The sequence below is a fragment of the Pleurodeles waltl genome, chromosome 3_1 (assembly GCF_031143425.1).
Source record: "Pleurodeles waltl isolate 20211129_DDA chromosome 3_1, aPleWal1.hap1.20221129, whole genome shotgun sequence".
NCBI lineage: Eukaryota > Metazoa > Chordata > Amphibia > Caudata > Salamandridae > Pleurodeles > Pleurodeles waltl.
In genome coordinates, this window is record NC_090440.1 from 280,461,233 (window position 1) to 280,487,103 (window position 25,871).

The 25,871-nt window shown below is 47.3% G+C and overlaps 1 protein-coding gene across 1 annotated transcript in view; it reads left to right on the plus strand.

The window, feature by feature from the left end:
* MPHOSPH10 (M-phase phosphoprotein 10) overlaps positions 1-20,864 on the plus strand; it is a 174,170-nt gene extending 153,306 nt beyond the window's left edge. The window contains exon 11 of the mRNA XM_069222392.1: positions 20,616-20,864. Within this exon, the coding sequence (XP_069078493.1) occupies positions 20,616-20,765 (150 nt within the window). The 3' untranslated portion in view covers positions 20,766-20,864. The remainder of the gene's footprint in view (positions 1-20,615) is intronic.
* The last annotated feature ends 5,007 nt before the right edge of the window (positions 20,865-25,871 follow it).

The window sequence follows — 25,871 nt, forward strand, 5'->3', positions numbered from 1 at the left end:
TGCCCCACGTTGTGTGCAAAATAGTCTATGATGCCCTCATGTATTGCCTCCATGTCCACTGGGTCATGTAGGAGCTGTGCAGGTAGCTGCCACCAGGGTGTGGACCCTGCGGGGTGGAATGTGGGTGACCAAGTTAGTTCAACATGTGCATGATCAGATAAAGAAATAGCTGATATTTTGGCTGTGCCTACAGCAAGGAGGAGGGAGATTACTTGCTCATGACACTATCTGCAAGTACAAGGCATGGACATGAGAATAGAATGCAAATAGAACAAATAGTCTAGGGCGTCTGGGTGTTTATAACGCCAAGAGTCTATGAGGCCCAGGTCTGTTATCTCTTGTTTCAGCTGAGCTGACATGGCCCTCGCTCCTTGATGTGATGCACAAGCTTCTGTCAATTGAGGGGTCCCAGACTAGATTGAAATCACCCACCCCCCCACACTATGACATCCCCTTCAACCTTCTGTAGTTGTTCCCATAATACAAAGCAGATGTAGGTATTTTGTGAAATGTTTGGGGCATATATATTGAGTACTATGAGGTGTTGTTTCCCCGTAGTCATATGCAGAGTCAAGAATCGGCCTTCTCTGTCTCTCACTACTTTAGTAATCTTTGAGCCTATATGAAATTTCCCCACTCCCAATGTCTTAAAGTCAGTGAAAGTCCAGTGGCATGTTGAGTATTTTGGGGTTGCCATTCTATGTCTGTCCACTCCGCGTAGATGAGTTTCTTGCAGGAATAAAATACCAGGGTCATGGATTAGGATGTAGTTCCAAACCTGTCTGTGCTTATTCGGTGAGTTCTGTCCCCGCACATTCCGGGAGAGTCATTTAATGACTTTATCCATTATACAGTGTGACCGCTGGAGTCTGAACCTCCTAAGTATGAAGTACATTGAAATCCAAAGCCTGCATTCCCACATGTCTAATAATGTCACTGTATGTCCAATCAGCAACTTGTGGATCCGCTGCCCACAGAAACCGGAACCAAACGTTATGCATTTTGCCAAAGTAGTCATCCTCTCGGGGTGCAGAACACCTGGAGGCAGGGTCTTCAAACATGAATGTTAAGGTGTCTCCGACAACCACCAAGCCATCACACCGGTCTCACCGGCTGCCTCCACCATCTTCTCATTATGAAGTCGGACTGAGCATCAGCAGGACATCTCAACAAGGGGAATTGAATCTAGTCTCAACTACTCCTAGCCTTGTTGGAGAGATCCGGCAATGGAGGGCACTGGAAAGACTTCCTTTGATACATTGTGCAGGTGTTATATAATATTGTTCTTAGTTTCATGCGTGGTCATCTCCGCCTGGCCTTTGTCAGAGCGTTGAGGTCCTAAGGTTGTCCAAAGAAACTTCAGACTATCTCTGTGAGCACCTGGGGTTGGGGAAGAGGGGCCCTCTTCTTTAGAGGACGACATACCCAACAGGTGCTGTTCCTCTGCCAAGAAGAGCAATGACCTTTGCTTTCCTTCCCACATAAAGAGCAAGGCAAATGGATAGCCCCACTTGTACTTAACATCCATAGTGCTAAGCTTTTCTGTTATTGTTCAGAACTCTGTTGTAGTTCAGAGATCCTGGAACAACTGAATGGTATGCCCCCGGTAGGCTAACTCTGCTTTCTTCCTTGCGGTCTGCAGGATAGCCCACTGTAAAATAGTGGACTTGAGCTAAAATGTCTGAGGCTGTGTCTCAACAGTTCAGGGTGGAAGCCACACGGTATGTCTTATCCAGGACAGGTGGGGGCGCATCTGGGTCTCCCCGGATCGCCTGAAAAAGGGCCGCCATGAATGCCATAATGTCGGAGCCTTCTTGGACCCACCAGCATACATATGTTATTACGATGGCTGCAGTTTTCTAAATCCTCTTGCTTGGTTTGTAGTTTATATGTTGCTCTTCCAAGGTAGTGACCCAACTCCATAAAATCTACTGGTCCTCCGATCTATTGACCATGGTGCGCTCAAGGTCATGTACCCACTTCCTTATGTCCGATACCTTTTTTATTCATGTCTTTAATGCATGTTTTAAAGTCTGCTCTGAGCGCTCCAATCTCAGATCGTATCACTTGCAAGAAGTGGTTCATGTAATATTTTGTGGTGCAGGCGAGGGGGTGCCTTCAGAAGCAGCCAGGTCTGTTCTGATTTTGTCTATCTCTGGAGTTGGCAGGAAGGGGGTGTGGGCCCCCCAGCGCACCGCCAAACCTGTGTCCAGTCACCGGTCTGCTCTGGTTTAGTCCTGGCCCAAGGGGGCCCAGAGTGCACCCAGGTGTGCCTATAGGCGGGGTATGCCCAGGTAGTTCCAGAGGGTGCCGGCTGAAACCAATACAATTGTCCTGCTGTGGCGTTTCTCAAGGAGTCCAACTTCGGATGCCAGAAGAGAGTGTCTGCCTCAGGAACTGCCACCCCGCCACTGCTCTAGTAAGTTCCCCAGTTGTCTCAGTAGATCTCACCAAGGATTGATGAAGAACAGACTACCAACCGAGTCAAGCGCTGCTAAGTGGTCTCCAAATTGGCTTCTGGGCATCCCAGGGGACAGTATCAGGAGCAGATTAGAGATGGCAAAGCCGGTAGGATGAGTAGACTTGTTAATGATGATGAGGATGAATGCCCAGAGCCACGTATCGTCTGCCACGTGGGGAGCACCAGGCGTGAGGGGCAGATCCACTGAGGAACACCTGAGTTATTTCACACCTCCAGGCGATTTCATACTCATGCAATCACTCCCCCGAGGCCTCTGTGTACCAGCATAACGGTAGACCAGCTCACTGGGCAACCCTACAGCTGTAGTTGGGGACATGGAGTGCTAGGGGATTTAAACAGCTCTCTGCAGCTCTCTCTGCAGACCGCCACTTTCCATGTGTGCCCGAGTGCCTAGATTACATCCTTTCCTGCTCCTCTGAGTCCAGGTTGCTGTCCCTGGCATCAAGAACCATGGTGCTCCAGAGTTCACAATGCCAGGGGCTCGCTTCAGCCAGTCTGCTCCCCGGAGGCAGCCGCAGGTCTCCGCCCCCGTTCTCCAGGCAGGGCCTTGCTCTTCAGGCAAGCTCTGGGAGCCTGCAGCAGAGTTCAGGAGCCTCTGCCAGAGTCCACCGTACAGTGTTGGTGCCACTCCCCCCTCGGAGACTTAGGAGGCTGGCGCAGCAAGTGGTCCAGGTAGGGTGCAGGTCACCCAGAGTGCTTCAGGTCCGCCTCTGATGCCGCAGCGCTGCACAGAGGCCACAAAATGGTGAACATAGCAATGCTAGACCTCAGCATGATCATTTCTGCCAGGGTCATCACCTCGTGTGGCTGTGCGGTGCCACCGCTGCACAGGGGGTCATCAGAAGCACATCCCACAGCGAGTGTAGCGGTTGCGCTGGCCCAGGTGCCGTTGAAGGTGGTGGTTTTAACACAGGAGACCGGGGAGGCTAAAAGCTCACATCCTACTCCATTGAGAGCCATCCTCATCCCCTTGAAAATGGATTTTCAGTCACAAGGTATATGGTGACACCTCCTTATTCTGGCATTGCTTATGGGCATCACCTCCATGTTAGATTGTTTTTTCTTCGGCCTTCTGGTTCAGGTGTGAGGACCGGAGCTCCAGGATCAAGGCACCCTTCAAAACTTTTTCCACTGTCCTCGGTCTTCTTTTCAGTATCAATCTCAGGTTAATCTGTTATGGTACTGCTGGCTCACTAACAAGATTTTCATGACACTGAGGATCAACAGACTCTACCACTGAGCCGTGGGCTGGGCTCAAGGCCTTGAACCCCACCTCCCCCCACCCCCCAAGCCTTTCCTGGATGGTTTCTTCTTCAAGGATATGCAAACTGGTGATGGAACGGATCCATTTTCTACACTGCCCCCTGTTAGGTGAAATACCTGTGGTCTGACCAACGTCAGCTGTGTAATATCAGTTTGTTCCCACAACAAGACTATACTATGTGTAGAGGATGTGGGATTCTCAGCCATTCCTGCTCACCAACCATTGCAGGACATGACCACCTGTTCCAGCTCTGACTTTGAGAAAGAACAACCCCAGCTCAGGGTAAGAGGGACATGCAAACGGACAATACCTTGAACTGTCACTATAGCCGAGGCAGAGTACCCCCATTGGCAACCTTTGAGCTGCTAAAGGTAGAGCTTGATGCCAAGCAAAAGAAACTTTACATTCATCCATGGGCAGGGTGGATTACAGCAAAACCACCACCGGAAGTGGTTGACGCCCTACCCTTAAGCGGAGGCCTACTTTTGCCTCATGCCACACCTGGCTCCAAAGCACAAAAGGAGGACAATGGCACAAGCTCTATTTAATTTGCCCTTTCCGCGTCGTCTCCTCCTCCACCACTACCGCCTCTCCCCCTCCCCCCCAAACACACGTCCACAGCTTTCAAACAGATCATGCAAAGATTACGCACCTCAGGGTTTACCTCAATCTTTGGCTGGAACAGACAGCCCCTACCACTTAAATGAGCCATGTGACACCTCCAGGGAACCAGGTACGGGTAGATGCCCCTGGGAAGGCTATAATATAGACCCTAGAGGGTACCCTGACGCAGATCTGTATCTGTCCAAACCCTGACAACACAACCTCTTACCACAAGGTTATACACAAGGTTGCTAAAAACCACAAAGTGGACCTTTAGGAGGAGGATGACTTCTTAGTTGAGACCTCGCCAAACTCAAAGCAAGTGTAGTAACCCCAACTATGGAATGTAAGTACAAGGCCTCACCCGATGATCCCCCATAAATCAGGGGATATGTGGAACCGGACTCCTAGTCTTTCTTTTTGCATGTAAACATGCAAGATTCTGAAGGGATGAGGAATGTTCCCCACTCGGCAAGGAGAGTAAAACGTTAGGCACAGCACTTAAGCAGGTGGCCACAGGAGTCTCTGACTACTGGCGCATTGCCAGTTCTGTTGGTATACTGGCAAGATGCACTAAAGCCCATTGGGATCAAATGCAGGATTTGCTGCAATGCCTGCTGCCCGAATACTGCTGGAGGGTAGGGGGGCAATGGGTCCCCGCTGGCAAATTGTTCTTTAAAGCAACTATACATTGTGCCTTGATGCAGTTGATACTGCAGCTCAGAAGAATTAATACAAGTATTCTAATGCAGCGAACGGCATGGCACTGTATCTCAGGGTTTAGTCCTGAGGTGCAACAACACCTACTTCCCCTTTGATGGAGAACACCTGCTTGGACCACAGGTAAACCAAATGCTTGAAAATAATTAAAAAGGATACCGTCCAAGGCCAGAGGTGTTATGCAGACCACTTGCCAGAGAGGCTCTTTTTGAAGGCAGCAATACCATGGGGGGTTCCAATATCACCTTCCCAGATGCAGGCTTTTGCTGGAGGCAGCAACAGCAAGGCCCCTACACTCCTACAAGCTGCACACAAGTCTGGTATAGGAGAAACAATAGAAGAAGAGGCATGAGAGGTTCTAGAAAGGGGGCGTTTATCACCACCATAATGCACTGATTCCCTACACCTCCCACTAACCACACACACACACACACAATAACTGCTTTGAGGGGGCACCAGGATTTTATGATGCACTGGCAGGAATTAACTTCAGAACTATGGGTTCTTACTGTGGTCCCACATAGGTACTGCCTAGAGCTTTATTCCTACCCTCCCAACATACCACCTCGCCTCCCAGCAGGTATCACCTATGCTTCTAGGGGAAGAAGTACAAGCCCTTTTGCAGAAAGGAGCCATCAAACTAGTTCCCTTACAACACCAAGGGAAAGGGGGTTTACTCCCTTTACTTTCTTACCCTCAAACCAGTCTTCTGTCTCAGGCACCTCAACCAATAAATCCTGTTGGAACATTTTTACATTGTGATGCCTTCAGCATACCTCTGCTACAAAAAGGCAACTTCATGATAGCTTTGGATTTAAAGGATGCATATGTTTGTAACCCTTGTTCACCCAACCCTATGCTACCTGTGCTTTGTAGTTATTGGCCCTCATTATGAATTCAAAGTCTTGCCTTTTGGCATAACCTCCACCCCAAGGGTCACCACCAAATAGTAAGCAGTGGTCGCACATCTAAAACAAGGGTGCATTAACCTATTCCCCTATTTAGACAATTTGCTAATCAAGAGCTCAAACAAGCTTTAATGCTTCACCTGTCACAGACTGCTATATTTCTCCAGCACACCTTAGCCTTCACTATAAACATCACCAAACCTGGTCCTTCTACAAATGCATCTCTTCCTAGGGTAAACTATATATACAGGAACAAGCAAGGTCTACCCCAAAGAGTCATTGCTTTCCAGCAGATTGTCCCTCTTTTTAAGCCAAATTGTTGTCTTCTAGTCAGAACAGTAATGCCCCCTCTTTTTATGGCTGCCGTGCTGCTTCTCCATAGTGCCCCATACCGGACTGCACATGCGCCCTATTCAGTAGTGCCTTGCAGCACAGTGGTCCCAAGTGGAGGATCACATAGAGGATCAGTGTTGGTGAAGGCCATTGTTCATTGATCTCTGCAGTGGTGGAACAGCAACAATCTGTTTCAGGGCTGGCCTTACAAATACCCTTTGCTGCAAGTCACCATCCACCACGGACTCATCCCAGACCTCATAGCAGTACATGCATTGTAGACTGCGCAACCACAGGGCTACCACATCAACAACCTCAAAATCCTAGCAATTCAGCTCGACCTCAAAGTCTTCCTCCTACATAAAAAGGTGAAGGTAATGATAGTCTAAACAGACAACTTGACAGCAATATACTTCCTACACAAGCAAGGCAGTACCCGCTCTTAGCCTCTCTTCTAGTTCAAAGCAATTTGGCTTTGCTCCCTTTGCCACTGCATAGCGGAATACCTCCAGAGTTGGACAACGACTTAGCAAAACTACTTATAAGTTCACACCAAGAAGTCCACGAATGGGAACTGTAGGAAGTTGGCTCTGTATGTGCTATTTCAAAGTAAGGAATAGCATGCACAGAGTCCAAGGGTTCCCCTTAGAGGTAAAATAGTGGTAAAAAGAGATAATACTAATGCTCTATTTTGTGGTAGTGTGGTCGAGCAGTAGGCTTATCCAAGGAGTAGTGTTAAGCATTTGTTGTACATACACATAGACAATAAATGAGGTACACACACTCAGAGACAAATCCAGCCAATAGGTTTTTATATAGAAAAAAATATCTTTTCTTAGTTTATTTTAAGAACCACAGGTTCAAATTCTACATGTAATAGCTCATTCGAAAGGTATTGCAGGTAAGTACTTTAGGAACTTCAAATCATCAAAATTGCATGTATACTTTTCAAGTTATTGACAAATAGCTGTTTTAAAAGTGGACACTTAGTGCAATTTTCACAGTTCCTAGGGGAGGTAAGTATTTGTTAGTTTTACCAGGTAAGTAAGACACTTACAGGGTTCAGTTCTTGGTCCAAGGTAGCCCACCGTTGGGGGTTCAGAGCAACCCCAAAGTCACCACACCAGCAGCTCAGGGCCGGTCAGGTGCAGAGTTCAAAGTGGTGCCCAAAACACATAGGCTAGAATGGAGAGAAGGGGGTGCCCCGGTTCCGGTCTGCTTGCAGGTAAGTACCCGCGTCTTCGGAGGGCAGACCAGGGGGGTTTTGTAGGGCACCGGGGGGGACACAAGTCCACACAGAAATTTCACCCTCAGCGGCGCGGGGGCGGCCGGGTGCAGTGTAGACACAAGCGTCGGGTTCGCAATGTTAGTCTATGAGAGATCTCGGGATCTCTTCAGCGCTGCAGGCAGGCAAGGGGGGGGTTCCCTCGGGGAAACCTCCACTTGGGCAAGGGAGAGGGACTCCTGGGGGTCACTTCTCCAGTGAAAGTCCGGTCCTTCAGGTCCTGGGGGCTGCGGGTGCAGGGTCTCTCCCAGGCGTCGGGACTTTAGGTTCAAAGAGTCGCGGTCAGGGGAAGCCTCGGGATTCCCTCTGCAGGCGGCGCTGTGGGGGCTCAGGGGGGACAGGTTTTGGTACTCACAGTATCAGAGTAGTCCTGGGGTCCCTCCTGAGGTGTCGGATCTCCACCAGCCGAGTCGGGGTCGCCGGGTGCAGTGTTGCAAGTCTCACGCTTCTTGCGGGGAGCTTGCAGGGTTCTTTAAAGCTGCTGGAAACAAAGTTGCAGCTTTTCTTGGAGCAGGTCCGCTGTCCTCGGGAGTTTCTTGTCTTTTCGAAGCAGGGGCAGTCCTCAGAGGATGTCGAGGTCGCTGGTCCCTTCGGAAGGCGTCGCTGGAGCAGGATCTTTGGAAGGCAGGAGACAGGCCGGTGAGTTTCTGGAGCCAAGGCAGTTGTCGTCTTCTGGTCTTCCGCTGCAGGGGTTTTCAGCTGGGCAGTCCTTCTTCTTGTAGTTGCAGGAATCTGATTTTCTAGGGTTCAGGGTAGCCCTTAAATACTAAATTTTAGGGCGTGTTTAGGTCTGGGGGGTTAGTAGCCAATGGCTACTAGCCCTGAGGGTGGGTACACCCTCTTTGTGCCTCCTCCCAAGGGGAGGGGGTCACAATCCTAACCCTATTGGGGGAATCCTCCATCTGCAAGATGGAGGATTTCTAAAAGTTAGAGTCACTTCAGCTCAGGACACCTTAGGGGCTGTCCTGACTGGCCAGTGACTCCTCCTTGTTTTTCTCATTATTTTCTCCGGCCTTGCCGCCAAAAGTGGGGCCTGGCCGGAGGGGGCGGGCAACTCCACTAGCTGGAGTGTCCTGCTGGGTTGGCACAAAGGAGGTGAGCCTTTGAGGCTCACCGCCAGGTGTGACAATTCCTGCCTGGGGGAGGTGTTAGCATCTCCACCCAGTGCAGGCTTTGTTACTGGCCTCAGAGTGACAAAGGCACTCTCCCCATGGGGCCAGCAACATGTCTCGGTTTGTGGCAGGCTGCTAAAACTAGTCAGCCTACACAGATAGTCGGATAGGTTTCAGGGGGCACCTCTAAGGTGCCCTCTGGGGTGTAGTTTACAATAAAATGTACACTGGCATCAGTGTGCATTTATTGTGCTGAGAAGTTTGATACCAAACTTCCCAGTTTTCAGTGTAGCCATTATGGGGCTGTGGAGTTCGTGTTTGACAAACTCCCAGACCATATACTCTTATGGCTACCCTGCACTTACAATGTCTAAGATTTTGTTTAGACACTGTAGGGGTACCATGCTCATGCACTGGTACCCTCACCTATGGTATAGTGCACCCTGCCTTAGGGCTGTAAGGCCTGCTAGAGGGGTGTCTTACCTATACTGCATAGGCAGTGAGAGGCTGGCATGGCACCCTGAGGGGAGTGCCATGTCGACTTACTTGTTTTGTCCTCACTAGCACACACAAGCTGGCAAGCAGTGTGTCTGTGCTGAGTGAGAGGTCTCTAGGGTGGCATAAGACATGCTGCAGCCCTTAGAGACCTTCCTTGGCATCAGGGCCCTTGGTACTAGAAGTACCAGTTACAAGGGACTTATCTGGATGCCAGGGTCTGCCAATTGTGGATACAAAAGTACAGGTTAGGGAAAGAACACTGGTGCTGGGGCCTGGTTAGCAGGCCTCAGCACACTTTCAATTGTAAACATAGCATCAGCAAAGGCAAAAAGTCAGGGGGCAACCATGCCAAGGAGGCATTTCCTTACACAACCCCCCCCCAAACGAAAGAGGATGAGACTAACCTTTCCCAAGAGAGTCTTCATTTTCTAAGTGGAAGAACCTGGAAAGGCCATCTGCATTGGCATGGGCAGTCCCAGGTCTGTGTTCCACTATAAAGTCCATTCCCTGTAGGGAGATGGACCACCTCAACAGTTTAGGATTTTCACCTTTCATTTGCATCAGCCATTTGAGAGGTCTGTGGTCAGTTTGAACTAGGAAGTGAGTCCCAAAGAGGTATGGTCTCAGCTTCTTCAGGGACCAAACCACAGCAAAGGCCTCCCTCTCAATGGCACTCCAACGCTGCTCCCTGGGGAGTAACCTCCTGCTAATGAAAGCAACAGGCTGGTCAAGGCCATCATCATTTGTTTGGGACAAAACTGCCCCTATCCCATGTTCAGAGGCATCAGTCTGCACAATGAACTGCTTAGAATAATCTGGAGCTTTGAGAACTGGTGCTGAGCACATTGCCTGTTTCAGGGTGTCAAAGGCCTGTTGGCATTCTACAGTCCAGTTCACTTTCTTGGGCATCTTCTTGGAGGTGAGTTCAGTGAGGGCTGTCACAATGGATCCATATCCCTTCACAAACCTCCTATAGTACCCAGTCAAGCCAAGGAATGCCCTGACTTGAGTCTGGGTTTTTGGAGCTACCCAGTCCAGAATAGTCTGGATCTTGGGTTGGAGTGGCTGAACTTGGCCTCCACCTACAAGGTGTCCCAAGTAAACCACAGTTCCCTGCCCTATCTGGCATTTGGATGCCTTGATAGAGAGGCCTGCAGATTGCAGAGCCTTCAAAACCTTCCTCAGGTGGACCAGGTGATCCTGCCAGGTGGAGCTAAAGACAGCAATATCATCAAGATAAGCTGTGCTAAAGGACTCCAAGCCAGCAAGGACTTGATTCACCAACCTTTGGAAGGTGGCAGGGGCATTCTTTAAACCAAAGGGCATAACAGTAAACTGATAATGCCCATCAGGTGTGGAGAATGCTGTCTTTTCTTTTGCTCCAGGTGCCATTTTTATTTGCCAGTACCCTGCTGTCAAGTCAAAGGTACTTAGAAATTTGGCAGCACCTAATTTATCAATGAGCTCATCAGCTCTTGGAATTGGATGGGCATCTGTCTTGGTGACAGAATTGAGCCCTCTGTAGTCCACACAAAACCTCATCTCTTTCTTTCCATCTGTGGTGTGAGGTTTGGGGACTAAGACCACTGGGCTAGCCCAGGGGCTGTCAGAGCGCTCAATTACTCCCAATTCCAGCATCTTGTGGACTTCCACCTTGATGCTTTCTTTGACATGGTCAGATTGTCTAAAGATTTTGTTCTTGACAGGCATGCTGTCTCCTGTGTCCACATCATGGGTACACAGGTGTGTCTGACCAGGGGTCAAGGAGAAGAGTTCAGGAAACTGTTGTAGGACTCTCCTACAATCAGCTTGCTGTTGGCCAGAGAGGGTGTCTGAGTAGATCACTCCATCTACTGTGCCATCTTTTGGGTCTGATGACAGAAGATCAGGGAGAGGTTCACTCTCTGCCTCCTGATCCTCATCTGTTACCATCAACAGATTCACATCAGCCCTGTCATGGAAGAGCTTAAGGCGGTTCACATGGATCACCCTCTTGGGGCTCCTGCTTGTGCCCAGGTCCACCAAGTAGGTGACCTGACTCTTCCTTTCTAGTACTGGGTAAGGGCCACTCCATTTGTCCTGGAGTGCCCTGGGAGCCACAGGCTCCAGAACCCAGACTTTCTGCCCTGGTTGGAACTCAACCAGTGCAGCCTTTTGGTCATACCAAAACTTCTGGAGCTGTTGGCTGGCCTCAAGGTTTTTGGTTGCCTTTTCCATGTACTCTGCCATTCTAGAGCGAAGGCCAAGTACATAGTCCACTATGTCCTGTTTAGGCTCATGGAGAGGTCTCTCCCAGCCTTCTTTAACAAGGGCAAGTGGTCCCCTTACAGGATGACCAAACAGAAGTTCAAAGGGTGAGAACCCTACTCCCTTCTGTGGTACCTCCCTGTAAGCGAAAAGCAGACATGGCAGGAGGACATCCCATCTCCTTTTGAGTTTTTCTGGGAGCCCCATGATCATGCCTTTTAATGTCTTGTTGAATCTCTCAACTAAGCCATTAGTTTGTGGATGGTAAGGTGTAGTGAATTTATAAGTCACTCCACACTCATTCCACATGTGCTTTAGGTATGCTGACATGAAGTTGGTACCTCTGTCAGACACCACCTCCTTAGGGAAACCCACCCTGGTAAAGATACCAATGAGGGCCTTGGCTACTGCAGGGGCAGTAGTCGACCTAAGGGGAATAGCTTCAGGATACCTGGTAGCATGATCCACTACTACCAGGATATACATATTTCCTGAGGCTGTGGGAGGTTCCAGTGGACCAACTATGTCCACACCCACTCTTTCAAAGGGCACCCCCACCACTGGTAGTGGAATGAGGGGGGCCTTTGGGTGCCCACCTGTCTTACCACTGGCTTGACAGGTGGGGCAGGAGAGGCAAAACTCCTTAACCATGTTGGACATATTGGGCCAGTAGAAGTGGTTGACTAACCTCTCCCACGTCTTGGTTTGTCCCAAATGTCCAGCAAGGGGAATGTCATGGGCCAATGTTAGGATGAACTCTCTGAACAGCTGAGGCACTACCACTCTCCTAGTGGCACCAGGTTTGGGGTCTCTGGCCTCAGTGTACAGGAGCCCATCTTCCCAATAGACCCTATGTGTTCCATTTTTCTTGCCTTTGGACTCTTCAGCAGCTTGCTGCCTAAGGCCTTCAAGAGAGGGACAGGTTTCTTGTCCCTTACACAGCTCTTCCCTTGAGGGTCCCCCTGGGCCTAAGAGCTCAACCTGATAAGGTTCAAGTTCCAAAGGCTCAGTTCCCTCAGAGGGCAGAACTTCTTCCTGAGAAGAGAGGTTCCCTTTCTTTTGCTGTGTTGCAGTTGGTTTCCCAACTGACTTTCCTGTTCTCTTGGTAGGCTGGGCCATTTTTCCAGACTCCAGCTCTACTTTTTCACCCTGTGCCTTGCACTGTGCTCTTGTTTTCACACACACCAGTTCAGGGATACCCAGCATGGCTGCATGGGTTTTTAGCTCTACCTCAGCCCATGCTGAGGACTCCAGGTCATTTCCAAGCAGACAGTCCACTGGGATATTTGAGGAGACCACCACCTGTTTCAGGCCATTGACCCCTCCCCATTCTAAAGTAACCATTGCCATGGGATGTACTTTTCTCTGATTGTCAGCGTTGGTGACTGTGTAAGTTTTTCCAGTCAGGTATTGGCCAGGGGAAACCAGTTTCTCTGTCACCATGGTGACACTGGCACCTGTATCCCTCAGGCCCTCTATTCTAGTCCCATTAATTAAGAGTTGCTGTCTGTATTTTTGCATGTTAGGCGGCCAGACAGCTAGTGTGGCTAAGTCCACCCCACCCTCAGAAACTAGAGTAGCTTCAGTGTGGACCCTGATTTGCTCTGGGCACACTGTTGATCCCACTTGGAGACTAGCCATACCAGTGTTACCTGGATGGGAGTTTGGAGTGGAATCTTTCTTGGGACAGGCCTTGTCTCCAGTTTGGTGTCCATGCTGTTTACAGCTATGACACCAGGCCTTTTTGGGATCAAAGTTTTTACCCTTGTACCCATTGTTTTGTGAAGAGGCTCTGGGCCCACCCTCCTGTGCAGGTTTTTGGGGGCCTGTAGAAGACTCTTTACTATTTTTAGTTTTGGTTGTCTCATCACCCTTCCCCTGGGGAGTCTTTGTGACCCCTTTCTTTTGGTCACCCCCTGTTGAAGTCTTGGACACCCTTGTCTTGACCCAATGGTCCGCCTTCTTTCCCAATTCTTGGGGAGAAATTGGTCCTAGGTCTACCAGATGCTGATGCAGTTTATCATTGAAACAATTACTTAACAGGTGTTCTTTCACAAATAAATTGTACAGCCCATCATAATTACTTACACCACTGCCTTGAATCCAACCATCTAGTGTTTTCACTGAGTAGTCTACAAAGTCAACCCAGGTCTGGCTCGAGGATTTTTGAGCCCCCCTGAATCTAATCCTATACTCCTCAGTGGAGAATCCAAAGCCCTCAATCAGGGTACCCTTCATGAGGTCATAAGATTCTGCATCTTGTCCAGAGAGTGTGAGGAGTCTATCCCTACACTTTCCTGTGAACATTTCCCACAGGAGAGCACCCCAGTGAGATCTGTTCACTTTTCTGGTTACACAAGCCCTCTCAAAAGCTGTGAACCATTTGGTGATGTCATCACCATCTTCATATTTAGTTACAATCCCTTTAGGGATTTTCAACATGTCAGGAGAATCTCTGACCCTATTTATGTTGCTGCCACCATTGATGGGTCCTAGGCCCATCTCTTGTCTTTCCCTCTCTATGGCTAGGATCTGTCTTTCCAAAGCCAATCTTTTGGCCATCCTGGCTAACTGGATGTCCTCTTCACTGGGGCTATCCTCAGTGATTTCAGAGGTGTTGGTCTCTCCTGTGAGGGAACCAGCATCTCTGACTATTATTTTTGGAGTCAGGGTTTGAGGGACCCTGTTCTCCCTAGATAGGACTGGTAGGGGGGAATTGTCCTCCAAGTCACTATCCTCTTCCTCTGAGTTGCCACCCTCAGAGGGGTTGGCCTTTTCAAACTCTGCCAAAAGCTCCTGGAGCTGTATTTTGGTAGGTTTGGGGCCCATTGTTATTTTCTTTAGTTTACAGAGTGACCTTAGCTCTCTCATCTGTAGATGGAGGTAAGGTGTGGTGTCGAGTTCCACCACATTCACATCTGTGCTAGACATTATGCTTCTAAAAGTTGGAATACTTTTTAAGAAACTAAAACTGATTCTAGAATCTAATTCAAACTTTTAACAAACTTTTAAACTCTAAAAGAAATGCTAAACAGGATCTAACACAAGGCCCTAGCAGGTCTTTTAAGAATTTAGAAAACTTTTCAAATTGCAAAAATCAATTTCTAATGACAATTTTGGAATTTGTCGTGTGATCAGGTATTGGCTGAGTAGTCCAGCAAATGCAAAGTCTTGTACCCCACCGCTGATCCACCAAAGTAGGAAGTTGGCTCTGTATGTGCTATTTCAAAGTAAGGAATAGCATGCACAGAGTCCAAGGGTTCCCCTTAGAGGTAAAATAGTGGTAAAAAGAGATAATACTAATGCTCTATTTTGTGGTAGTGTGGTCGAGCAGTAGGCTTATCCAAGGAGTAGTGTTAAGCATTTGTTGTACATACACATAGACAATAAATGAGGTACACACACTCAGAGACAAATCCAGCCAATAGGTTTTTATATAGAAAAAAATATCTTTTCTTAGTTTATTTTAAGAACCACAGGTTCAAATTCTACATGTAATAGCTCATTCGAAAGGTATTGCAGGTAAGTACTTTAGGAACTTCAAATCATCAAAATTGCATGTATACTTTTCAAGTTATTGACAAATAGCTGTTTTAAAAGTGGACACTTAGTGCAATTTTCACAGTTCCTAGGGGAGGTAAGTATTTGTTAGTTTTACCAGGTAAGTAAGACACTTACAGGGTTCAGTTCTTGGTCCAAGGTAGCCCACCGTTGGGGGTTCAGAGCAACCCCAAAGTCACCACACCAGCAGCTCAGGGCCGGTCAGGTGCAGAGTTCAAAGTGGTGCCCAAAACACATAGGCTAGAATGGAGAGAAGGGGGTGCCCCGGTTCCGGTCTGCTTGCAGGTAAGTACCCGCGTCTTCGGAGGGCAGACCAGGGGGGTTTTGTAGGGCACCGGGGGGGACACAAGTCCACACAGAAATTTCACCCTCAGCGGCGCGGGGGCGGCCGGGTGCAGTGTAGACACAAGCGTCGGGTTCGCAATGTTAGTCTATGAGAGATCTCGGGATCTCTTCAGCGCTGCAGGCAGGCAAGGGGGGGGTTCCTCGGGGAAACCTCCACTTGGGCAAGGGAGAGGGACTCCTGGGGGTCACTTCTCCAGTGAAAGTCCGGTCCTTCAGGTCCTGGGGGCTGCGGGTGCAGGGTCTCTCCCAGGCGTCGGGACTTTAGGTTCAAAGAGTCGCGGTCAGGGGAAGCCTCGGGATTCCCTCTGCAGGCGGCGCTGTGGGGGCTCAGGGGGGACAGGTTTTGGTACTCACAGTATCAGAGTAGTCCTGGGGTCCCTCCTGAGGTGTCGGATCTCCACCAGCCGAGTCGGGGTCGCCGGGTGCAGTGTTGCAAGTCTCACGCTTCTTGCGGGGAGCTTGCAGGGTTCTTTAAAGCTGCTGGAAACAAAGTTGCAGCTTTTCTTGGAGCAGGTCCGCTGTCCTCGGGAGTTTCTTGTCTTTTCGAAGCAGGGGCAGTCCTCAGAGGATGTCGAGGTCGCTGGTCCCTTCGGAAGGCGTCGCTGGAGCAGGATCTTTGGAAGGCAGGAGACAGGCCGGTGAGTTTCTGGAGCCAAGGCAGTTGTCGTCTTCTGGTCTTCCGCTGCAGGGGTTTTCAGCTGGGCAGTCCTTCTTCTTGTAGTTGCAGGAATCTGATTTTCTAGGGTTCAGGGTAGCCCTTAAATACTAAATTTTAGGGCGTGTTTAGGTCTGGGGGGTTAGTAGCCAATGGCTACTAGCCCTGAGGGTGGGTACACCCTCTTTGTGCCTCCTCCCAAGGGGAGGGGGTCACAATCCTAACCCTATTGGGGGAATCCTCCATCTGCAAGATGGAGGATTTCTAAAAGTTAGAGTCACTTCAGCTCAGGACACCTTAGGGGCTGTCCTGACTGGCCAGTGACTCCTCCTTGTTTTTCTCATTATTTTCTCCGGCCTTGCCGCCAAAAGTGGGGCCTGGCCGGAGGGGGCGGGCAACTCCACTAGCTGGAGTGTCCTGCTGGGTTGGCACAAAGGAGGTGAGCCTTTGAGGCTCACCGCCAGGTGTGACAATTCCTGCCTGGGGGAGGTGTTAGCATCTCCACCCAGTGCAGGCTTTGTTACTGGCCTCAGAGTGACAAAGGCACTCTCCCCATGGGGCCAGCAACATGTCTCGGTTTGTGGCAGGCTGCTAAAACTAGTCAGCCTACACAGATAGTCGGATAGGTTTCAGGGGGCACCTCTAAGGTGCCCTCTGGGGTGTAGTTTACAATAAAATGTACACTGGCATCAGTGTGCATTTATTGTGCTGAGAAGTTTGATACCAAACTTCCCAGTTTTCAGTGTAGCCATTATGGGGCTGTGGAGTTCGTGTTTGACAAACTCCCAGACCATATACTCTTATGGCTACCCTGCACTTACAATGTCTAAGATTTTGTTTAGACACTGTAGGGGTACCATGCTCATGCACTGGTACCCTCACCTATGGTATAGTGCACCCTGGCTTAGGGCTGTAAGGCCTGCTAGAGGGGTGTCTTACCTATACTGCATAGGCAGTGAGAGGCTGGCATGGCACCCTGAGGGGAGTGCCATGTCGACTTACTCGTTTTGTCCTCACTAGCACACACAAGCTGGCAAGCAGTGTGTCTGTGCTGAGTGAGAGGTCTCTAGGGTGGCATAAGACATGCTGCAGCCCTTAGAGACCTTCCTTGGCATCAGGGCCCTTGGTACTAGAAGTACCAGTTACAAGGGACTTATCTGGATGCCAGGGTCTGCCAATTGTGGATACAAAAGTACAGGTTAGGGAAAGAACACTGGTGCTGGGGCCTGGTTAGCAGGCCTCAGCACACTTTCAATTGTAAACATAGCATCAGCAAAGGCAAAAAGTCAGGGGGCAACCATGCCAAGGAGGCATTTCCTTACAGGAACTCAATCCCCTGATCCTGAACAGCTACTTCAAATGCTAGTGAACTCCAGAGATAGGCCTGTTTGCCATCCCTGAAAATGCAAAATACCCAAGCTTCCCCTTCAGGTTCCCTCAGTCCATGGGCAACACTATGGATGAACAGGTTAGGGATGTATGCCTATGCGTTTCAACCTGTGCCACTCCTTCCACGAGTGATGCCCAAGATAGATCAATTAAACCTGTGGTCCATGACATTATATGCTACTGCCTTCATCTACAACAGTCTGGGTTAGCATGCACTTCCATTAGACTTCACGTTGCAGCCATAGCCACTTACATGCAGAATATAGAACATTATTTTCTGTTCCCTATACTAGTCATCAAGGATTTAATGGAAGGCCTCAAAATAAACATTCCCCCAAGGATGACTCAAGTCCCTGAGTGGAATCTCAATATAGTCCTTGCCACACTCATGGGTCCCCCTTTTGCGTGATGCATTATTGCCCCCTCTGGTACTTCTCCTGGAGATTTGCATTTTTGGTGGTTATAATCTCACTTAGGCATATTATTGAACTGCATGCACTGACAATATAGGAACCATATATCCAGTTCTGCAGCAAGGCGTTGACGTTGTAGGAAATCTGCCTTTCCTGTGTGGCCACCTCAGAATTTTGATCTTTAGCTGGACCCTATATTTTTGCTGGCTTTAGAACACTGTTAACATATAGTAAGGTGCCTGTGCCTCCCTTTTAAACACAGAAATATGTTAATTTGAATAATAGTTATATCTAATGTACTGATAGGTTTCATGTATGTGGCAGAAGGTGCATCCAGGATCTGGGTATTCAATGCCACTTGTAGACTGCAGCACCTATTCCATCTTCTACAATTGTAGTGCCAACAAGGCTTCAGGCCTGCCCACTGTAGATTGACTGTAGCAGTGTAACAACACCAGTTTGAGCTTTCAAAATAACTGTTTTGACCACTTCCTTTTAAATATTAATAATGTCTTCTTATGTAGGCCTTGGAGACCAAAAGGCAGTGTGCATAGTATTTAAACATAGGACGTATACAAACTTAATGGTAGCACTTCCATACAGTTACAATCATCCAAAGGCTATTTCGCACTGTTGCAGACCTTGTTTTCCTATATAGGAAACCAGAGTACAGATTAAAATCCTAATACTGTACCTTGGGAATGGGATTAGCTCAAAAAATAATTAAACAACTATTTTTTATAGTTATTAAAATCCAATTCAGTGGTGAAATCCGATTTTAATACATATTAAGGAAAAGTAACTTTTCAGAAAGTTACATTTTCCCTGTCTGAACTGAAAAAGGCTACTTACCATATTCTCTGCCAGCTCCCAGCTAGTGATTAGTCTTTGAATAGATGTGAAAATCCTCCCAGGAGTTAACAATCGGCCAACCTTAATGGGCAGAGAACTCCTCTGAGCTTGGCAGAATATGCAGCATGGGACTGTGGGGCTCCATTTGCACACCATATCCTGCTTGACAAGTCTGCTGAGCCACATGTAATACTTGAAGGAAACAGGATACCAAGACAATTCCTATGTATCCACTGCGTCCTACCAGACTTCTGTCTCGGAGTTTGTTGAGTACAGTGGCAACCTCAAACATCAATTCTAGTGTTAGATGTGGGATGATACTAGGATTACTCTAGTACACTGCCCACACACTCCCAGCCCAAGCTTAGTCTGGCATATATGTTTGCCCAAAGTGGGTAGAGTTGGCCCTGGGAACGTTCATCTCATTGATTAGGGCATGTTTAGGAGACATTCCCACCCTCTTACTTGTGCCAGGCATAAAGGTGGACTTTCTGGCACCCACTTCAGAACACTGCTGGATCTGAGGAAAAACAGAAGAGGGCTGGACTTGGCTGGCTGTGATCTCAGAGGAATGCTGAAGGACTGTACCTGCTCCCTCTTATACCCCGGACAAAGAAGTGGACTCAAGCAGTCACACAGCTGACTTCCTGCTTGTAGGGGTACAACAAATTATAATGGCCTTTCCTGCAACCGCCCCACTGACCAGTTGGGACGCAAAAGGCTAAGGTAGAATCTTGATCAAGATGTACCTGGTTGGTGTATGGTGTCTGCCCTACATCACTTTCAGCCTCAAATTGCTCCTAGGTCTACCGTGACCATTGACTGTCATTAGCCCTTGGTGCTTGGTGGAGCTATTCCTACTTAAAACCTTTAAAAAATCATATCTCTGGTTCTCTTATTACATTTTTTGTATTAAATTGTACTCTGTTTTTCTTATTTGGTCTGGGAGTTTTATTGTTTTGTAATTAATTATTTAATTATTACTGTTTTGGTACTGCATAAATACTTCCAACATTTCCTTCAAATTAAGCCTGTCTGCTCCGTATGATAGCTACCAGGGGGTTGAGCTCAGGTTAATTTAGTGGCCTTGACCCTGACAAGGGTTTTCTTTTATTCCTTGAGGTAGGTAGCCCTCCGTCCCTTCAGCCCCCGCAAATAAAATAATACAGTTTCTCACCAGCATGTTTAAGTGTTAGACAGAGACAGTGCCATGAATACACTAATTTGGAATGGTGATATTTTCTTCAGTCTTAGTTCCTCAAAGGAAAACTAATCCGCAAATGTTTTGCTAATGATCATCTACATAGTGCTTTATATGAAGCAGAGATGGGAATTTCATTTGCCAGAGCTGTAAGCTTGCTTTGTTATCTGGACCTGCATATTTGAATCTCATGATGGTCGATGAAGCCGTACATCAGCTCTCAGCACGCTGTAGTGGGCTTGCCACGTCACTCTCCTGTTGCTCTCACAGTGGCACAGTCCCTCGTCTGCACTGGAAGCACTTGGTGCTTAAGTATCTCGGGTGCAGCTAGATTGATAAAAACAATTTTCGACTTGCACAGCACACAACATACGTTAAAGATAGATGCATGCCAATAATGTTTCAGTTTAAATGTCCAAGTTGATATTTGAGGGAATATTGCAACTTTCACCAGTACCACCAGAAATGAACTGGAAACATACAGTATTTACATAAGTAACACAAAGATCTCTTGGTTTAGTACAGTGGACCAATCATCTTAAGAAGCATTGTACAATTGTTCTTGTCATTGCTTCCCAATAGTGAGGGCAGGGAACATGCAAACCGGTCTGCTAAATATCAACTGGATTTTCCAACAGTGTCTAATATTATCACTCTACTATATATACTAAAGAGATTAATCTGTGATTTTACCCTCTTGAGAGAAAGTATGGTGAATTTATCTAAAATCCGTTTTTTTTCTTTTAGGACACTGGAAAGGATAAAGCTCTCAAGTCATCTCAAGCATTCTTTTCTCAGTTGCAAGATCAAGTAAAACTGCAGATCAAAGATGCCAAGAACGCACAGAAAAAGGCTAAGAAACAGCAAGAGCTTTCGGCTCAGAAGTTTAAACTATAGTCTATTATGCTGACAGACCTTGTACATACCACTGAAAATTACTTCCTTCTTTCTGTAAATTGTATTTTCTGTTTTGTAATAAATGGTTGTCAGACCTAAGTTACAGGCTCAGATTCTATGTTGTTAAGAAAAATAAAGGAGTTTATATTTTCAGCAATATATGATTTCCTAACAAAAGTCTATGCTGTTCTGTACAGGTATTGCACGTTTGTCAGATATTGTTGTGGAGGTGCAGATGGGCCTCACTGCAAGCAAGAGGAAACTGGGAACTGTGCACCAATACTTCATGGGTCTCCATCAGCAAATGCCATCAAACACAAGCAAAACTGAGATTCACCCACTGCTATCCTTTAACAGATAGAGAAATAGTGATTTCGTCATAAAAGTATCACTCCTACAACCTCGGAGATCTTTTCTGTGTTTTCCTTCCTCTCCTAAAGGAATACTTGGTTTTGTGTGAGTAACTTGCAGGCCTGGCCTGCAGTGTAGTGACCTTCCCATGTCTGCGCTTTGAAAAGACCAGCCCGTGCTAGTCATCCATGCTTCTGTAGTGATTGGGCATGCCTTCAGCTGCATGTATTTACTCATGACATTCATAATTGACAGATTTGTATTCCCTGATTTCTGCATCACATCTCTAAAGTAACTTGTTTGTTCCTGTCAGTGCACTTTTATTTCATGGATTAACTCTGTTTATTATTTTCACTTACATAAGGCACCCACCTACACCCGGTGGCCGGTGGGGGAAAGGAACCAGTATGTACAGTATGCTTTGGTAACTATAAACTTAGTACTCAACTCCCCTTCCCTCCCCCCTTTAAGGAGTACTCCAGTCAGAATCTTATGTAGGGTATCAATCTCTGAAGTCAGCATTGTGATCTGGTATGGCTGTTTTATGTGGGTGATTGGGGCTCTGTGAGTCGGAGAGTACGCAGGTACCTCGGGTAAGTTAATTCCCCCAAATTCTGTGTAAAGTAGGGTGAGGAACGGCTTTCATATTGTCCTGTAGGAGTCCCCCCGAGCAGTTAGCACTAAGGTAATTTTCTCCATCCCTAGGAGGTGCCGTAGTTTGTGGAGCCATGTGAGGTGCGCTGGGAGTTTCTGTGCCCCGTTGGGAGAGAATGGAAAATGCGAAAACGATTAACCGGCCTTTGTGGGACTTTAGTGGGTAGGTGAGCTGGTTCAAAAGTTCCAGGGGTGTGTATGCTGGAAAGCAAGGTAGAGCAGTGTGTAGGCTATCATATGTCGTTTAGGACTGCAGTCCAAAATGAAGTGAGTTTAGGGCCATCCCAAAGTATGTGTAATAGCTACCCGTCTTTGCATCAGTGACACTGCACTTTTATTTTAAAGTGGTAGCTTGTGTGCATTTCAAAAACCAGCAACTGCCTCACAAAGACCTTTGAGCTCGTGCCTCACATCGTGATTGTTTAGGAAGCTGGCTCTCTATATGGTGCTCTAAAAAGTACAACATGCAGAGAGTCCAGTGAATCACCAATTGGTTTGCAGAGGCAAACGTGGATAGTACTAATGCTCAATTTTGCGGTAGTGGGGGCGAGCAGTTAAGCTTATCAGAGGGTAGTGCTAAGCATTTGGTGTGTACACAGAGGCAATAAATGAGACACACACTCAAAGAATAAATCCAAAACCAATTTAGAAATATAACACTCCTTCTTATATATAGTTTGAAACCAAATACTTCGTTACAAGGTAAGCACGTTTTTAAGCATAGTTTTCATTTGCAAAACTGGACACATTGCAATATTTGAGTTCTTCAATGTTAACCTATGGGAGGAAAACAAAGTCAGCAAACGGGTACTTTACAGTGACTCACAAGAGCAATCTCAAGAGTCTCGGGGGCGTGTGTGCACCTTTGGTCCTTTTCTGCATGGGCAACGGTGACTGATGCTGAGGTGTCCTTTGCTGTTGGGTTTCTCTGTCCAGTAGCACTTGCTGTTTAGGGGTTATGTGGTCTGAGGCTGCAGGTGTTGTTGTGGAGTCCAGAAGGGGTTAAACCCCAGTGGACTCGCGCTCAGGAGAGCTGGGGGATGTCGTTGACACTAGGGACCCACTTCAGATCGTACCATAGGCGACTGGTGCAGTGATTGCTTCAGGTGTCGATTTTCTCTCACCACAGAGGCTGCAGGAGTGGGGGCCTGCGTGCAGAGGCTGCAGGCGACTTCGGGGAGTTCAGAAGAGGTGAAACCTCAGTGAACTCCAGGGAACTGGGGAACCTTGATGGCACTGGAGCTCCACTCACACTCAGGTCGGTGATGTGTGCAGTGGTAACTTTGGGTGTCAGCTCTTTGCCATTCCAAAGTCTGCAGAGTCCTTTCTTTAACACTGTTTGGGGAGCAGGTCCGCTGCTCATGGGAGCCTTTGTCAAAGGCAGGCAGTCCTCATGGGTTTCTTGAGGCTCAGCTGCAGAACGAGCTGTCTTTTGGTGCATAGTCCATCGAGGGTTGCAGACAGGCCGGCGCGGTTGGTACCAGGTCAGCTGCTTCTCTTTTCCTTTTCTGTGGGTACGACTCATCTTTGTCCTTGGTCTTGTTAGGTCATCAGGATCTGAGTTCTTAGGTTCTGGGATGTCACCTAAATACTCCATTTAGGTGGGTTACAGGGAGTGCCAGGTGGCAGTCAAAGGTTGCCCACCTTTAGGGTGACTACACCCTCTCTATAACCACTTCCGCTGGGAACTGGGCATAAACCTGACCCTAGAGGTCTAATTCCACCCAAAATAAGATGGAGGAATTTGAAAAGTGGTGTCGACTCCAGATCCTCCACCTTAGGGGTGGGACTAGCATGAAGTAGGCACACGTCCTAATCTGACTAATTTTCCCACCTATCTTGATGCCAAGAAGTGGGGTCTAGACAGTGGTAGGATTGGTCATTTCTGCCATTTGGAGAGACCTGGGTTGCATTTCAAAGACTCTTCCCATCTTGGAATGTCCATTCTGGTTGTCTACACTCCTGCCCAGTGCAGGCTTTTGTCTCTGCCCTCCGAGAGCACTGACTTGCACCTTATGGAGTCCGAAACGTGGCTAATGCGGCGGAACTGGTCAGGACCAGTCAGTTAACACATTAGTAGTTGGTAGGTTTTCAGGGACACCTCTGAGGTGCCCTCTGGGTGCATGTATTGGTAAATCCAGCACTGGCATCAGTATGGGTTCACCATTATGAGATGTTTGATACCAAACATGTGAAGCCATCGTCCAGCTGAGAAACTCGTAGTGACCAGTGTCCAGCACATGTATTTAAAATGGCTTCCCTGGTCACATATGTCTGAGAATCAACAAAAGCATGTGGTAGATGCCATCACATGGGATAAGCACTCTGAAAGATGTTTTGACATGATGAGAGAATTCATATGGTTTGGGGAGACTCATGAGTATGTGTTTCTACCTTTTATAGAGTTGTCTATACCTTTCTGAAAATTTTGGAACAACATACAGAATTGTAATAGGATGATGAACTTGTGATGATTTGTGACCAGTGTCATGTATGATACACGTTGGATGCAGGTGAGTGTGTTGGTTTGACAATTAGGATAATTGGGTGTTTTGAGTTGTATATAATTGGTGAATTATTTGGAGTGAATACTTTCGTGAGAATCTCACATCAAAAGAATTGGGAAATTTTGTTGATTTGGATTTGGTATAAATTTGAGGGAAATGGGTTGGTATGTTTAATGAAGGTTGATTCATATTACCATATGTGAGTGGTTTCATTGGTGATAGGAACATGAGATTTACATGTATGTTTTATCTTTATTTGTGTATCGATTTGATCTACATATAATGAGTACATAAATTTCTGTCTGAAGCGGTGGTGAAAGAATTTTGATTAGACCACCGAAACGCATTGACGCTTATTGGATTGCCGGACCTATTGGAACAGGCCTAAATACAAACAGAGACTGTGTAGAGATTGATTGGCCTTGACATACCAAATTTTCAACAGCAATAAGACATCAGATGACTACTGATGCTCTTTTGTTTCTCTTATATGTGGTGTTTTTAATGTTGTGTGTTATTTTTATTTAATATTTTTGTATTCATATGTTGTAGACAGATGGGGATTTTACGGATTGATTATACGAAAGGGGCATGATCTTATTTTATTTATTAAATTACTATTTGTACTGATTCTTTTGTTGGAGATTCATCACTGCAGTGTGGAGTGGATGTGTATCTAAGATTTTATGAGTGTTGCGAAGGTTGAATTGATTTTTTTATTGCAGATTTTGGGGATTTTTGCTTTTCCTTGAGAATCAACAAAGACAGCTGCACGAGCAGATACGCCCCTGCTATGTCCTCACATGTAATATAATAATGCACCCTCCCTTAGGGCTGCAAGGCCTGTTAGAGGGGTGACTTACATATATTGCATTGTGTTGGGGGTTAGGGCACACAGGCTGTGTGCCATGACGTGTTTTCACTTTGGTCTGCACCAAGACACGCAGCCTGCAATGGCAGCCTGTTATGTGCTTGGTGAGGGGTTCTTTAGGGTGGCACAATTCATGCTGCAACCCTTAGGGACCCTCCTTAGTACCCCAGGCCCTATGTATCGGGGGTACCATTTGGGATTTACAGAGTGGGCTAACGTTTTTGCCAATTAGAGAAACAACTTTGCAGTTTTGGAGAAAGATCTGGCACTGGGGACATGGTTAGCAGGGTCCCAGTCCTTCAGTCGAAATTACATCAAATACCAGGCAAAAAGTGGGGGCTAACCATGTTAAAAAGGGATGCTTTCCTAGATTGTCTATTTCAGAAAATTGGTCAGACTTAATCTAACCACAGCGGCAAAGCCAATGGAAAAGGCATATATTGTAATCATATAGTTGAGATCACGAAACACGCCCACAAAGCGACAGTGAAAGCAAGTGCTTTTGAATTTGCCACAACCCCAAGCCCCAGATTACAACCCTTTTTACCTCACACACTAGCCGTTCTGGAAAGACCACTGAGTAGAACCCAAGTAAACGGTTTGGTAAATATTTTATGAAATGGATAGCTGTTAAAGTAGAGGTACAGATAAACAATAAATATTAGAGTTCTTTAAACAATAGCTGTATCTATTACACATCCCCTTCCAAAAGATACATGAAGA